This window comes from Acipenser ruthenus, chromosome 14 (assembly GCF_902713425.1).
Source record: "Acipenser ruthenus chromosome 14, fAciRut3.2 maternal haplotype, whole genome shotgun sequence".
In the NCBI taxonomy this organism is placed as follows: domain Eukaryota; kingdom Metazoa; phylum Chordata; class Actinopteri; order Acipenseriformes; family Acipenseridae; genus Acipenser; species Acipenser ruthenus.
Window position 1 is genome coordinate 6,411,439 of NC_081202.1, and position 14,399 is coordinate 6,425,837.

The 14,399-nt window shown below is 36.9% G+C and overlaps 1 protein-coding gene across 1 annotated transcript in view; it reads right to left on the reverse strand.

Moving 5' to 3' along the window:
• Positions 1-1,625: 1,625 nt before the first annotated feature.
• Positions 1,626-14,399, reverse strand: part of LOC117419622 (uncharacterized) — a 45,681-nt gene continuing 32,907 nt past the window's right edge. Inside the window, exons 21-27 of the mRNA XM_034926416.2 lie at positions 13,889-14,008; positions 11,465-11,679; positions 9,904-9,984; positions 8,840-8,917; positions 6,852-7,015; positions 5,003-5,119; positions 1,626-3,461 (exon numbers count right to left, since the gene is read on the reverse strand). Coding sequence (XP_034782307.2) covers positions 3,199-3,461; positions 5,003-5,119; positions 6,852-7,015; positions 8,840-8,917; positions 9,904-9,984; positions 11,465-11,679; positions 13,889-14,008 — 1,038 coding nt within the window. The 3' untranslated portion in view covers positions 1,626-3,198. The remainder of the gene's footprint in view (positions 3,462-5,002; positions 5,120-6,851; positions 7,016-8,839; positions 8,918-9,903; positions 9,985-11,464; positions 11,680-13,888; positions 14,009-14,399) is intronic.

Sequence of the window (14,399 nt, forward strand, 5' to 3'; positions counted from 1 at the left end):
AACCCAATTGTTTTGCTTTGACCTAGTTTGCATACCTAATAAAACATGTTACTAATGGTTCATTACTTACAGCATCAAAGTGGTTAACTTGCTTTGTAACAGTAGGTACTGCAAAGGTATGTAAAGATAATTGTTTTAAAGATGACAAGTTAAAGGAGGGTACCAACTCAAGCCAGTTTACTTAAGCCAGATAAGCAAGGTGCCCTAGTTAATGTTGCCTGTTGTGTGTACATACTGTTTATGAATGTCAACTGAGGGCTGGGTTGACACCACCAAAACATACCTGAGCTGGATTCAAAACCCTGCCTTTTGCAGTGTTTCACTTAGATTTTTTTAAAATGACATTATTTACTATTTGCATAACAAAAGGCTTTATTTTAAATGCAGCCCACCCCTAGGAAATATGCCAGTATTTTAATACAGTGCTTAGTGTATTTGTTTTGTGGGTGCTGTAAAAGTGGGTACGTTTCTGTTGTCAACGGCCTGCCTGCTGAATGGTTTTATGATAAGCGTACCTCTTTATGAACTCCTGGAGTTCTTTTTCTGTTCACTATCTTTGGAAGGCAGATGTCACAACGGCAGGATCCTTCAGCTCTTCCTCGTGGTGCTTATCTCTCCGCTGCAAGGTTTTGTGTTCATGTTTTAGCACACACCGTGAATATGTAAACAGAAACAGCACACATGTACAGCATGCTAAATGGCCAGCCAATCCCCATCCCTTAAATTTTAGCCTTTGTAATTGATCAAACAGCTATCAGTTTTACTTTATATCTATCGCTCAGTCTTTAAATTTATAAACATCTATCAAATGTTAAGGTTTTTTTTTTTAATTATGTAATGAAATTATATATAAAAATATTAATAATAGATTTTATTAATGTTCTCTCATGTATCCAAATATACAAAATGTCTTACACAGAAAAGTTGGACATATATTTGACATGGAGACAAAGTGATACTTTGATACTGTACATAAGCAATGATGTTTTTCAAAACCGGATAATGCCATGTGTGTTGTGTGGTTGTACACAGTACCTGTACAGCAAACTTGCCTTTGTAATACATTTTTGTGATGCTAATTGTTCTACTTGAAAACAAAGCACATCTTCCCAGCAAGCATTTTGTTAACTGGGTATTAAGAGTTACGCAAAGATTTCTTTCTGACACTCAACAATCCCTTAAGGATTAGGGTCCTCTGTTGTGTAAAGCCCTGCTTCTTCTGTACTCTTGTTAAGGGAATATCAAGCAAAGCTTTGTTGATTGATCCAGGCGATCACATGGGCATTAATGCAGAAGAATTTAAGGATACAAAAAAGGCTGTTTAGCCTAACAAGCTTGTCCCACAAAAGTAAAATTGCTTCTTCATCTATCTGCTCACGCTCTCTCTTTCAAAGGAAACATACTCATTTCCCTCTTTTGCTGTTGCTCTAATAGCCCTCCCAGGTAATCCATTACACATGATTTTGCCCTCTGTGTAAAATACAGTTCCTTTTAAACTCGGTTTGCTATTGACTCATTTTTTTTAAAACTAATGTGTGCTTACTCCATGGTGTCCGTGGTCATCCTTTATTACCCACAAAATGTTTTCTCTGCCTCCCACATTACACAATAAGACATACAAATACTATTGAAAAATATGATTTATTTGTGATGAAAATAAAGAATCAGTATCTTTAAAAGTGTGTTACAACATAAATGGCAGAATTATCAGTATCACTCATTTTTTGGTGACGCACAGTATTTTAAATTGCAATTAGTACATGCTGTTAGTTTTAAATATGTTAATTGACTTTCACTCAAAGCAGCACTCAAAAGTTAAAATTGAAATCATGGACCAGTTATTGCACTAACCTTCATCATCATTAATACAGGACTATATTTGTTATTTCATACATCCTATTGCAGCATAATCATTTTCAAATAAATAAGATGTTCCTTAGAGAGGTGGGGTTAATTACTTTGGTTTATACTCATTTAGTGTATTTCATATGCATAACTAATGGTGAGATTTTTCACAGGGACCATGGCTGAATGCAAGGCTTTATGTGCCAACAGAACTCCACACAAGGGTGACACAAGCATCTTTTTAAAAACAGTATTTACATTCATGTTCCTTCATTATTCTACAACCAGGATTTCATTTAGGAGGTTATCAATGTTTAAATGAACTCATGCCATTTTAATATATGAACACACAATAAAATTAAAAGAAGCAACATTTCACCCTTATTTTTTTTTCAAAACACAATAAACAACAAGAATCAAGTGCAAGCATTTTCAATTGAGCATTTTTTACACAATGACATTAACAGATGGATTGATTTTATTATGTGTGTCACACCAGTGACACATTTGCAAACATGAGACCTGTGTAAATCAAAATAACTAATGGCATGGGGTGTGAAGATCAATTTTTCATACCGCTTGAAAACGGTGATATGAATGTCTCAGTATTGGGTATGGGCTTCTCTGGTGTTGATGCAATCCCTACATCAAAGGAGAATGCTGTAGTCAGGCTGCAGATGACGTCACGGGGGACCTGTGCTGTTCTTCAGTCAGTGCAACACCAAGCTCTCTGATGTCTTGTGGAGGATTACAACGCTGATGAACGCGACGTCAAAGGAGGTCCCAAAGGTCTTTTATGGGATTAAGGTCTGGACTTCTTGCTGGTCAATTCATAAACTATAATCTTCTGCTCTAGATAATCCATGACAATCCTGTCAGTGTGACAACAGGCATTATCATCAGAACACACTCTGGGCCAATTGCACCAGCAAATGGTCTTCTTACAGGGTCCAAGTCTGTTTATGTACGTAGAGCTGTAGATCCATCCCTTGGAAGCACAATAAGATCTGTGCAACCTCCAATACAGATTCCTCCCCACACCACAAGTGAGTCCCTTACAAAACAGTCTTATTCAACAATGTTGAATTGAACAAATCATTCTTCAGGCACCATACTCAAACACGTTGGTCATTAGTGGACAGATGAAATCTTGATTCATTGGTGGACAAAACAGGTGCCCCATAACAGAGCTGCCAATTCTGGTGATCAAGGCAGTGTCTCAGCAGTGTTGTGGGTCAGTTGTGAGCTGTACCTGGTGTTCTTGACTTTAGACCAGACACACAATCTGGTTCACACAGTTTGGTCACCTATGGTGACTAGTTGCTGTCCTGAAGTGGATATTGATATCTTTTTCTAGATAATTTTTGGGAACATAATGTTCCCCGTCCTGTGCTGCCTGTTACAGTCTGATGTCAAGTTCATGTCAGGTCTCTCTTGCAGCATAACTGACTTTGAAAGTAAGATCCTCGGTTGTGATTTGACCCAGCAGGCAGCTACATGGGAGGACTCTAGATTGAACCAAGCACTGCTATTCAGGAGCTGCTTCCTTGCATCCAACACGTTCAACTTTCTGGTGATGCCTCTAATGAGAGAACGAGTCTGCTTGAGGTCATACGCTTTGAAAATTGAAAAAAGAAAAAAAATATATATATTATATTTTAGCAGTAAGACATTTTGGCCCAATATTTTTTAAAGGTTTTTAAGCAGAAGGAGTTTTGATAATATCTAATTGATATACAATGTCTCCTCTTTATTTTACTAGTGTGTTAGTGAAGGGCCCTTATGCAGTAAGGTATAGTACATGACAATTTTCTGTCGACATTGTCTGAATTATCGAATTGTGAAACAAGGGAGCACTGTATATTGTATGTCATGCAAACTGGTTTGTCTAGTTACAGTATAAACAATAAAGTGAAGCAAGAAATGTGTGTTCATGATTTCAATTTCATTTTTTACATAACCGTTCTTAGCATTCAGTCAGCATACCTGTCACACGCGATTTCCGACTCCGTCACCAGTTTTCTGATACAAAGCCCATCTCTTCAATGTTACAATTTATTTGTTTATCTGTCACAGCCCGCTTTTTTTCCTCACATACCAAATCAGTCTGTCTTTATTGTGCAGTTACACAGCGCTTCCTCCAATTTCACATGACAAAAATGCAGCAAAAACAAAGCAAACAAGACAAGCTACAGTAATCTAAAACAGTTAATCATTAAACAGTTTTAGATACTGTGATGTATTTTTAATAGTTGCTTTTGTGCATTTGCAAGTGAACTGTGACATTAGGGCCTTATCGAGCACTATATTCTGCAATTTTGAATACTGATTTTGGATACTGTTTTACATTTTATGCAATTCTGTACATGGGTAACCTTTTGATTTAATTTGGGTATTTAATGTGGAATTTTACATACTGCTACAATAAGTACCGGGTTTAAAAGTATGTACTGTATTACAGTTAACGTGTCGTCTCTTTTGGCAAGTGATATTTTCAGAATCATCGTTCTGAATTAAAATACTTCTGTTGAAAATATAGTACTGTACCAACAAAACCAACTACAGTACATCTAAATGGAAGCCTACTTATTTTAAAACAAAGTCCTTTCAGCTATGTATTTTTGACATCGTATCTTTGCCCTGAAAAAACGGACAAGGGTTGGAACGGGCCAAAATGAAATAACCAGATATGTGTCACACTCGTTTAACCATCACTGAAGTCACAGTTGTATAAGGTCGGATATGTGAGTGCTGACTGTACTTGAAAAATACAAGTGTCGATCAACTCGATATGAATTTTCACATATTACACGGTACACACATACAGTATTCATGTGGTAATAGATTATATTAATGTGCATCAGAGTATTTTGCATTGAAAAGACAGAATGGTGTAATTTGGCGCATACACTTAAACACTTGGAAAACCTTGTATGCAAATTCTAGCGATACTGAAAAAAGACATATAATTCCTACCTGCCCCCCCCCCCCAAACGTATCTGTTAAGACATAGCAAAAGAGGCCTGATTGTTGTACAATTATCCAAAAGATATAAGAAATGTTTTCTTTTTTTTTCTTCAAAGTAACAAAAAATCACCTTGTGTTAAAATTACAAAGCAGATATAAAACCAAAATTGAGTTTGAGATATTTCTTCACCTTTTAATAATGTTGTTATTTCCTCTGAGAACAATCCACTCTCGATCCATTCATCATAACTACGAATGTAATCAAATGCAGTGAGACCTTGACTATCTCTCAGCATCACACCTGCTCCTGCAACAACACAAACAGGTGCCAACATCAAAAGTGGTCTGCTAACCAGACTGGTCACTGAAACTCTAGGAAAGTAATATTACTGCACTGAACAACCAAAACAAAAGTAGGTGCAAACAAATCTACTGCACAGTATATAAATATCACTGCAGAAAACCTCTCAATGTACAAATTACTAGAGCAGATATTAATACAGTACAGTGAGCCTGGTGCTCTGTAGCAACATAGTTCCCCTTATATGCTGTTAATAAATTATCTGTTAGCATTTGGGTAAACATTTTTGAGAAAGGGCCCTAGATGCAGTTTACTCCACAAAGGTCAATGTGCTAAAACTGCGTGTATCATTAGACATTACATTTTCCCTTTGGACATTTAAACAAAGACATTCTTACTGCAATCCCATGTATGCTAATCACCTGCTGTATTACAATTCTGATGAACCCAGAATAAAGAAAAGTTGGAGTGTTCATAGCAAGCTACCAATGTGTATTCACTCCAGTGGCTGAAGACTAAAATCCTTTTGTAGAAACAAGGAAAACCTCTTAGGTTTAGAAATGCAGCTGAAAAATACTGATGGCAGCACACTGTTATTCTTTTAAACATTTGATAAGATTAAAAAATTCACTCAAAACCTATAATGGCCAAGCCACCTTGATTTTAGATTGGTAACATGTCTCCGTGTCAGAAGAGATTTGACCACCGCAACAACAAGGGTAATACAAAGCAGTTTTTCTTAACAAGGGATTTAAAACTTCTGTACAATAGCGTCTCACTTGCAGATAATTATATTTTGTATGATAAATTAGCTGCTTAGCGCTTAAGAGACACCATCATCTACTGATCATTTTTTAAAAACAGGGCAGCAGTGTGGAGTAGTGGTTAGGGCTCTGGACTCTTGACCGGAAGGTCGTGGGTTCTGTACCCTTGAGCAAGGTGCTTTACCTAGATTGCTCCAGTAAAAACCCAACTGTATAAATGGGTAATTGTATGTAAAAATATTGTGATATCTTGTAACAATTGTAAGTCGCCCTGGATAAGGGCGTCTGCTAATAAATAAATAATAATAATAATAATAAATACATGTTACAGCATAAATACATACTACCTTAACAGCATCTACTGTCACTTGGGAACAGTTAAGCAGTGTGGAGTAGTGGTTAGGGCTCTGGACTCTTGACCGGAGGGTTGTGGGTTCAATCCCCAGTGGGGGACACTGCTGTTATACCCTTGAGCAAGGTACTTTACCTAGATTGCGCCAGTAAAAACCCAACTGTATAAATGGGTAATTGTATGTAAAATAATGTGATATCTGTATAATGTGAAATAATGTATAATGTGATATCTTGTTACAATTGTAAGTCGCCCTGGATAAGGGCGTCTGCTAAGAAATAAATAATAATAATAATATGTTAGCTAGGATTCTAAAAGCCTCTCCAATGATTACCCATCAGTATTTTAAGACATGCCTATTAGTACTGTACTTGGAGTTCATTTTGATTTACATTTTTGTATTCCGCTCCCAGTTTCCAATTACTTACAGTACCACACTCCACACACTGCTTGGGTACTGTTAGATGGGGTATTTAAGACTTCTGGCTAAACCCTGTGACCTGAGTTCTCTGTTCAGTAAATATCCTAATTACTCTGCATCATATCCTAATTACTCTGCATCAGTGTGCGTAGGAAGAAATACAGAGAAATAAAGCACTGAATGTCCAATCAATTACTGTACCATTCTCAAGCAGGAGAGCTGCGCCATGGAAATTAGACACATGCACAGCATAGAAGAGTGGAGAGCACTGCTCATCATTGAGTTTGTTGACATCAGCTCCTTGGCCCAGCAGTAATGCTAACAGCTCAGTCAAATTTGTTTGTAGAGCAGCGAGATGCAGTGTGCTGAGGAGGAAGAGGAATGGGAAATGTGTTGTAATCACTGCATTCAAAATGTGCAAGCTGATTTTAGTTTGCAACCTTACTTTGTCACTCGTGTGCCTTGACCCTTATGTGACATGTTTTGTTTAACCCACTCAGCTCTGAAAAAGCGAGAGTGATGCTTGTGAAACCCAAATGGCTCAAGTAACAGCACTCAGACATGCAAGTACTGTCTTGCAGACACACTGTATGGTTTAGACACAATACTGGCAAAGTTTCAGTCACCTAACCTAACTAATTGAGCTGCCTTTCTCAATTATATTTTAATTATTTTGGGGGTTGATTACTGAATTTTGTCGATATATATATATATAATATTACCAATGCCATGAAAACTGGCTGTGTTTTATTACTTATTTATTAATTTCACTTTAGCTAGATCTTAGCGTATCATGTTAGTATAGAATAATATTTAAACACTTTCTATATCTCATGTAAACTGCTTTAAAACAAGATATACAACTACAGAGAAACACTTGATATCAATATTTAACAAGTGAAAGTAATAAAATATTGATAAAGGGTTTATTTACAAAAGTTTACAGAGATCAAACAACTTTCCAGGGAATCAGACTGAGATGCCAGACAGCCTAATGGTCACTGCTGAAAAGAAGTATACTTCTCATCCTGTCTAACTGCACATGGAGCATACATAAAGCAGATGGGACCTTGATTTTAACTTCTATGGACACACTACAACTCCAGCATGTAATAACCACAATTCAAAGCAGCAACTTTTCCTTTAAGACACCCTTTGAAATTCTCTACTGAAACATACTAAGGATCTTCTTTAGCAAAAGTTATATAATGTAACATAATATAGGACATATGGAGTCTGTTTGTGTGTGCGGCCAATTCATTCTTTATGTCATCTTAGAGTTTTAAGTATATCTAGAGAAAAGCTTGTCCAACAGTGATTTCTAAGGATCTTCTTTAAAACAATTTAATTTTAGGTTTAATGGAGGTTGTCTGCCATCCGACTGTCAGTCTGTATGGCACACATTACATATGATTTTCTCATGATACCAATGACTCTGATTTTTAATTTAAAGCCTTGGTGGAGGATGATTATCAGTGACATCATTGTTTTAATTAACAAAACTAAGCCTACAGTGCAAATATCATAATGTTAATGGAGGTTATATTACAAACACTGATGTTGTTTTCTTAACAGTACTGGAATATAAACATTTTGCTTTGTGTGTACAGTCCAGTCCTATGTCAAGCCCTGCAACTAATGAAAACCTTACAGTGTGTAACAATATGATCTTGAGCTTGTGTGATTCAAGGAAGAAGTGAATTAAAAAGTCAGACCACTGTGGCGTAGATTTAGCCTCACAAGCTCTGTTGATCACCATATGAAGCCAATGGTTTACAAACACGGTAAACCCTACAGAGGCTATTTTATTACATCACAGTCCTTCACGACGTGACCTTCACACAGATTGGCTTCTGACTGTAAGTCAAAGCCCAGTTTGCTCAGAACAAAAACTCAACACCTCAAGAGGACAGTAGCTGAGCAAATGGATAAATCAGTTGTTGCATAGCAAATACATTATAAATCATGTAACATTAACAATATGAAAGAAAAAATCCCCATTTTGCAATTGAAAAAACAAATGTAATTTTTTTATAGAGGAATAAAGGTATTATGACAACACAGAACTAGGAAGAATTAAGGAACAGTAAAATCATTGGTCTATTTTCTTGCTGGTTTCTACTGTTCAAATTATTTAAATTCTCTCCCAAAAGTGCTTAAAAATGGGGCTCAAAAACTGCTATTCTTACCTGTCTCCTCCTGCATATACTGTGTTAACGCTCACTCCACTTTTAATGAGAAACTCCAGAGTCTTGGTCTTCTCTTTCCTAATCCACATACCACCAGAAATAAAATAATTAACATACATTCTACACAATTTTCCCAAAACACTCGCAGAACTGCCACGGCTGTTTCACATTCCACCTACTCTTTTTTTATAATGACAGCCAGGTTTCAATCACAACACTGCTCCATGTGAATACTATGCTGGAGATAACCGTAGCACTGAGTTACTGTGTGTTTAGTAACCTCTCAGTCTGTCTCCGATGTGAGTGAGTGAGCATCTTTCTGACCCTATGTCTATGTGGAACTCATCTGATCAGTGTTCAGCAAAGGTCAGTGCTGTCACTGGTGAACACATCATTATACTGAATGTGGCCACCATGAGATTCAGTAATTCAGCATTGTTTCATGGAGACTGCAAGCTATACAATTTGAGGCACAGCTGTACAATGTGAGACACAGTATTGAGAGTGTTTTCTGCACTTACTAAGCAATATGCACAAGTGATTGGTTCATTATTGAGTTGACACAGATGGAACAAAGGGAAACAAAGGAAATGGATGCTTCCTTGACCCCCCATATGCACCAGATCCGGCACCCATTCACTATTTTAAAATCTATACTGTGTTCACCTGAGACACATTGAAACAGGTTGTAGAGGAGTGCTATAGAGATGAAGCCAAGTCTATTCAGAAGCAGTGGTCATTGGACTCAATGGTGATGATCTAGAATCACTCCTTTAAACTGCGGCTAATTGCACAATGTACTGATGTCTGCAATACTGTTTCATTGCTAAAATTAACTGTCTAATTTAAAAGCGCATTAAAATCATAATAATAATCCATGTATGGTTCCATTAACTACATACTGCATTGCAAACTATAGTAAATAATTTAAACAGGATCCCTCCCCCCTTTCGATCATGCAACACAACAATGTGAACTAGACCAGGCTTTTATTTTGAAACCCCATGCTGGAAGTTTGCAAAATCACGCTCCTCACAATTCCCAGACCAATTACTAATGCATACCTGGCAATCTCCTGCTGAAACAATCCGTAGAGCAATTCTTCCTGCTCTGTAGGTTTGAAAGTAAAGCTCCTCATAGCCAGCCTGAAAAAGCAGTGTGAGAGAGAACAATGATAAATTGGCTTTACTTCCCAGAGCCATCATATTAACTGTTTTACTGAACACACAGATACAACCTTAATACCACTTTTTTGTTTTGTTTATTTCACATATTTAGGTTAGCACTGTTTTGTTTATATATTTCTTTTATTTTCATTTTAATCTTTGGAAAACCAAAATCTTCAGAGCAAATCACACACACACAGACACAAATAGTTATAAACACTATATTCTAGTTTAAATGTGTACAATTACCTTTAGCTGTATACCCCTGAAAGTTGCCTTATAAACTTTGATAGATTACTATTGAAATGTGTTTAATATTTAGTTGTTCTTTCTTTTTTATTTTATAAACCATTTTTACATAAGTGACAGCCATCCAACTTGTATATATGTTTATATTATATTGCCTCAAGGGTCTGACAGGGGGATATAATTCCCAAAAGCTGATGGTAACGTTAAAACATTTCATTCTGTGAGAGCAAAAACCTGACCAACTTGAGAATGTATTCCTTGTGTTGTAAAATGTCACTCACTCGTGGATAATGTGTGTGCTATCCACTAGATAGATCCATTATCTTTCTTCTATTTGGACAATTTTACCAAGCAACTGACAGACATGTTCTGACAGCTCTCTGTTGCTATGCAACCGTACTCTTCTGATTTTAATTAACCAAGGGGATGGGATTTGATAGCTAACTCCATGCATTACATGCGTATCCATGTTCGTGCTTCCCACTGCCCATGAAATTAGGATTGTGTGAAAAGGCATCTCAACAGGCTTAAAACTATTTTTTATTAAATGACTACTAATTATTTAAAGAGAAGTGGGATACTGTGCATGTTGTCATATTTATCAATAAACACCTAGACATCCAGCTTGAAGTCATAATGCTAAATGCAGTAACCAAGTGTGATTTGGATTGAATACCATATTCACAGTGGAAGTGACATGTAAACAAACACAAATATGTAATACATAACCTCCAGCTCTGTGGCCCAGTATCCAAAGATCTCGGTTTCATTGAAATTAAAATGTAGTGTATGTTATGTACAGGTATGTGTGTACAGAGCATCTTGGAAAAGTACAGGGACAAACAGCTGCTACAGCACTGTCAGTAGGGTGTAGGATGACCATGGGCAGCCAGGAATGAACTAATATGAATTGACAGACCTACATAGTGTTTAAATTGCTCTATGAGGATACACCATCAACCTTATTTTCTACAGAGAAGAACAGCAACACATTTTGTCTAGTCTTCGATACAGAATCACCTGCCAGCCCTCTAGTCTTTCAGATCTGCAGTCTTGTCTGTTATGACTTTCAGTGCATAAATGCAACTTCTGTTTTTGATCATGATTTAAAGAATCTGACAGGAAAGCAAAAACTTTTTTTTTTTTTACAGAAAAGTAGGTGCTACTGTTAAAAAGGTTGTGCTTACTTAAAAATAAAAATAACTCTTACCATTCAGCACATTTTAAATGGTCATTTGCAACTGCCAGGTATAGCAGGCTTGGTGAGTTTGTTTCCGTAGCCCTGTGAATTTTCCTTTGCATCTGTCCATCACTGTCACACTGAAGTAAGAGCTCAATAACATCAATCCTGCCTTGCATTGCAGCACAGTGGATTGCCAGCAAGCCCTTTCTATTTGCTTTTACTGTTGTGGCGTGATAAGAGAGCTAAACAAATAAAACAACAGAAGAAGAAACAGGTTGCCACGAGGAATATACTACAGTTTACTTGAAATACAATAGAGCAAATATTTAACTCCAAAGGGCAATTTGCAAAGGGCGATAAGTGTTTTATGTTATAAAACTAGAAACACATAAATGAGGCTCTACTTTGTCATTTGAAATGAACCTTTTGCATTGCATGTTACTGTATGCACAGTATACATTCCACGTTTTCTTTGTGAAGTGTGTTTTTATCTATTCAAAATCCCCCCCAGCCCCCCAAAAAACTGTAAGAAATATAGTTATGAAATCTTTACAAAACATTTTCAGCATGGTAACATTTGCAGTCATTTTTGCAGTTTATTGCACCGATTTTTTTTTTTTTTTTAATAATTTACCACACGCTTACCCAGACTTTCACTATAAATGTTTGATCATTGTATACAGCAGTACACCTTGATAAGGGAAGTGCCTACAATAATTTTATTTTAATAATTATAATTATCAATCAATATCAATCAATATTATTTTATATAGCGCTTTTCATAGTGGACCATGACCACCAAGTGCTTTACAAGACAGTGAGGAACAATGCATAATACATTAGATACAGTAAAATACAGGGCAAAATACAATAAATACAACAGTAAAAAACAATGCAAATACATTAAATATAGGCATAGTAGATTCAATAAAAGGCTCGGATGTGAATTCTAAACATTGTGGATGCATGTGTCAAGCAGAATCATACGAATAAGATGGAGTAAAAAAACTGAAATAGCAATTTAAACAACAGCTAATAACAGATACCAAGCTAGCTTAGAGAGCATTAAAAGCAAGAGAGAACAAGTGGGTCTTGAGAGTTGATTTGAAGCGAGCGACTGTGGGAGCTGCACACACTAAAGCTAGGAGAGAGTTCCAGAGAGTCAGGCCCATGAAGCTAAAACAGCTTTTGCTTGGGTATAACAAACAGGTCTGAGTCAGAAGATCTAAGCTTGCAGGCAGGGACATAGTGGGTCAGCAGGTTGGAGAGATGCTCTGGACCTGTGTGATGAAGGGCCTTGTAGGCAAGCAGAAGAATTTTGAAAGTAATCCTGAACTTAACAGGTAGCCAGGGCAGCTGGGCAAGACAGGGGGTAATGTGGTCATGTTTTTTACATCGGGTAAGGATCCTAGCAGCTGCATTTTGAACCAGCTGCAGTCTGTTTATGGAGCGTGACGGAAGACCACCGTAGAGAGAGCTGTTTTATTCCTAAACAGAAAGTATGCCTTATGATTGACTGTGACTGTTTGAATGGAACAATATTACTGAATTGTACGTGTCTCCATTTGTTGTTGTTGAAAGATGCTGAGCTCCAGTCAAGCTGCCAGGCTGTGACTGGCTGATTCGGCAGTTGCGGGTACTGGAAGTATTCATTGGCTGGTTTTGGTGGATAATTAAATACATTTGTTTGGTATTTGCTGTCCAATATATGTGTACTGATTTTTTCTATAGCAAGTCAAAATGAAAAACCTGGTACTTGCACAGAATGACTTTAAGTTTGATTCACAGTTGATGTGGTGAATTATAGGCCTGCTAGAGCTGGAAGCTGATTGGCTGATGATCTGAATTGTTTTCGAATAGAAGTTCCTTTATACGCTGTGTTTTTTTGCATGTTTTTTTTTAATGTAGAATGTATGTGCTTCCTACATGGCTGAAAGGGATCTCCTGTGGTATAGTCTCATCACAATGAGATAAGCAGTTTTCTAGTTATTTGTAAATGTGTTAAATGTGACAGACATACTAACTGTATGTACATACAGTAAGTATGTAGACACCTCCACTATGGCCCATCACTGGAGATACGCAAGAAAAAATCAACAACAACAAAAAAGAAACACTGTGCAGTAAACCATATCAGCATAAAAAAGCCAAAGGGCACAAATATAGTCTGTGAACTGTGTTTTTGTGTGTTAACATGAAATCAATTTTATTTTAAGCACCACTTATTCCTTCCTGCTCAGTGGATTTCTAGACATGTGAACAGTAAAATTGATGGGATCTTTCCTTTTATAGATTGTGCAATTCAAATTGAAATACACTGAAATTACCTCTCCAGGACATGGGACAAGTCAATAACAGCAAGGGAATTAATCATAGGACCTCCACATCCAAAGGGAAAAATTCAAACCACTACTAAACTATCATTTAGTGCTTCTCAAAATCTAAACATACCAGAAGTCTTAAGCAGTCCAGCCTGGTGTCTTTCCCTTGCTCCCCATAGCAGACCATGTGAGCAGGTGTATTGCCATCATCGTCTTTCTGGTTAACGTCTGCCCCGTGGTCTATTAGAAACTGACAGAGGTTTAAATTACATTACCATGAGGATGATGTCTTTGGAAAGTACATGCATGTGCCAGCGATGTTTTTGTTTCAATGCAGCACTACACATTGGATTACCCAGGTTCAGGAAAAGCTCAGGAGTTTGATTTAAAGCTGATAACACCATTGTAACTTTTCAGAGGATGTGCAACAGGATCTATTATATTACTGAAATTGGTTTTCCTTTGGGTGGATTGCAGATCGAAAGAAAAGCTGGAACATATCCCCATTAAGAAAACATTCAGTCATACTGTAGTTACGTTAGTGGTTTGATCACAAGCAATGAACCAACATATTTTCACTATAAGAAAAAGGAGACCATTGATAAGGTTTTTCCCACCAATAAGGAGTAAGAAAATTGGTT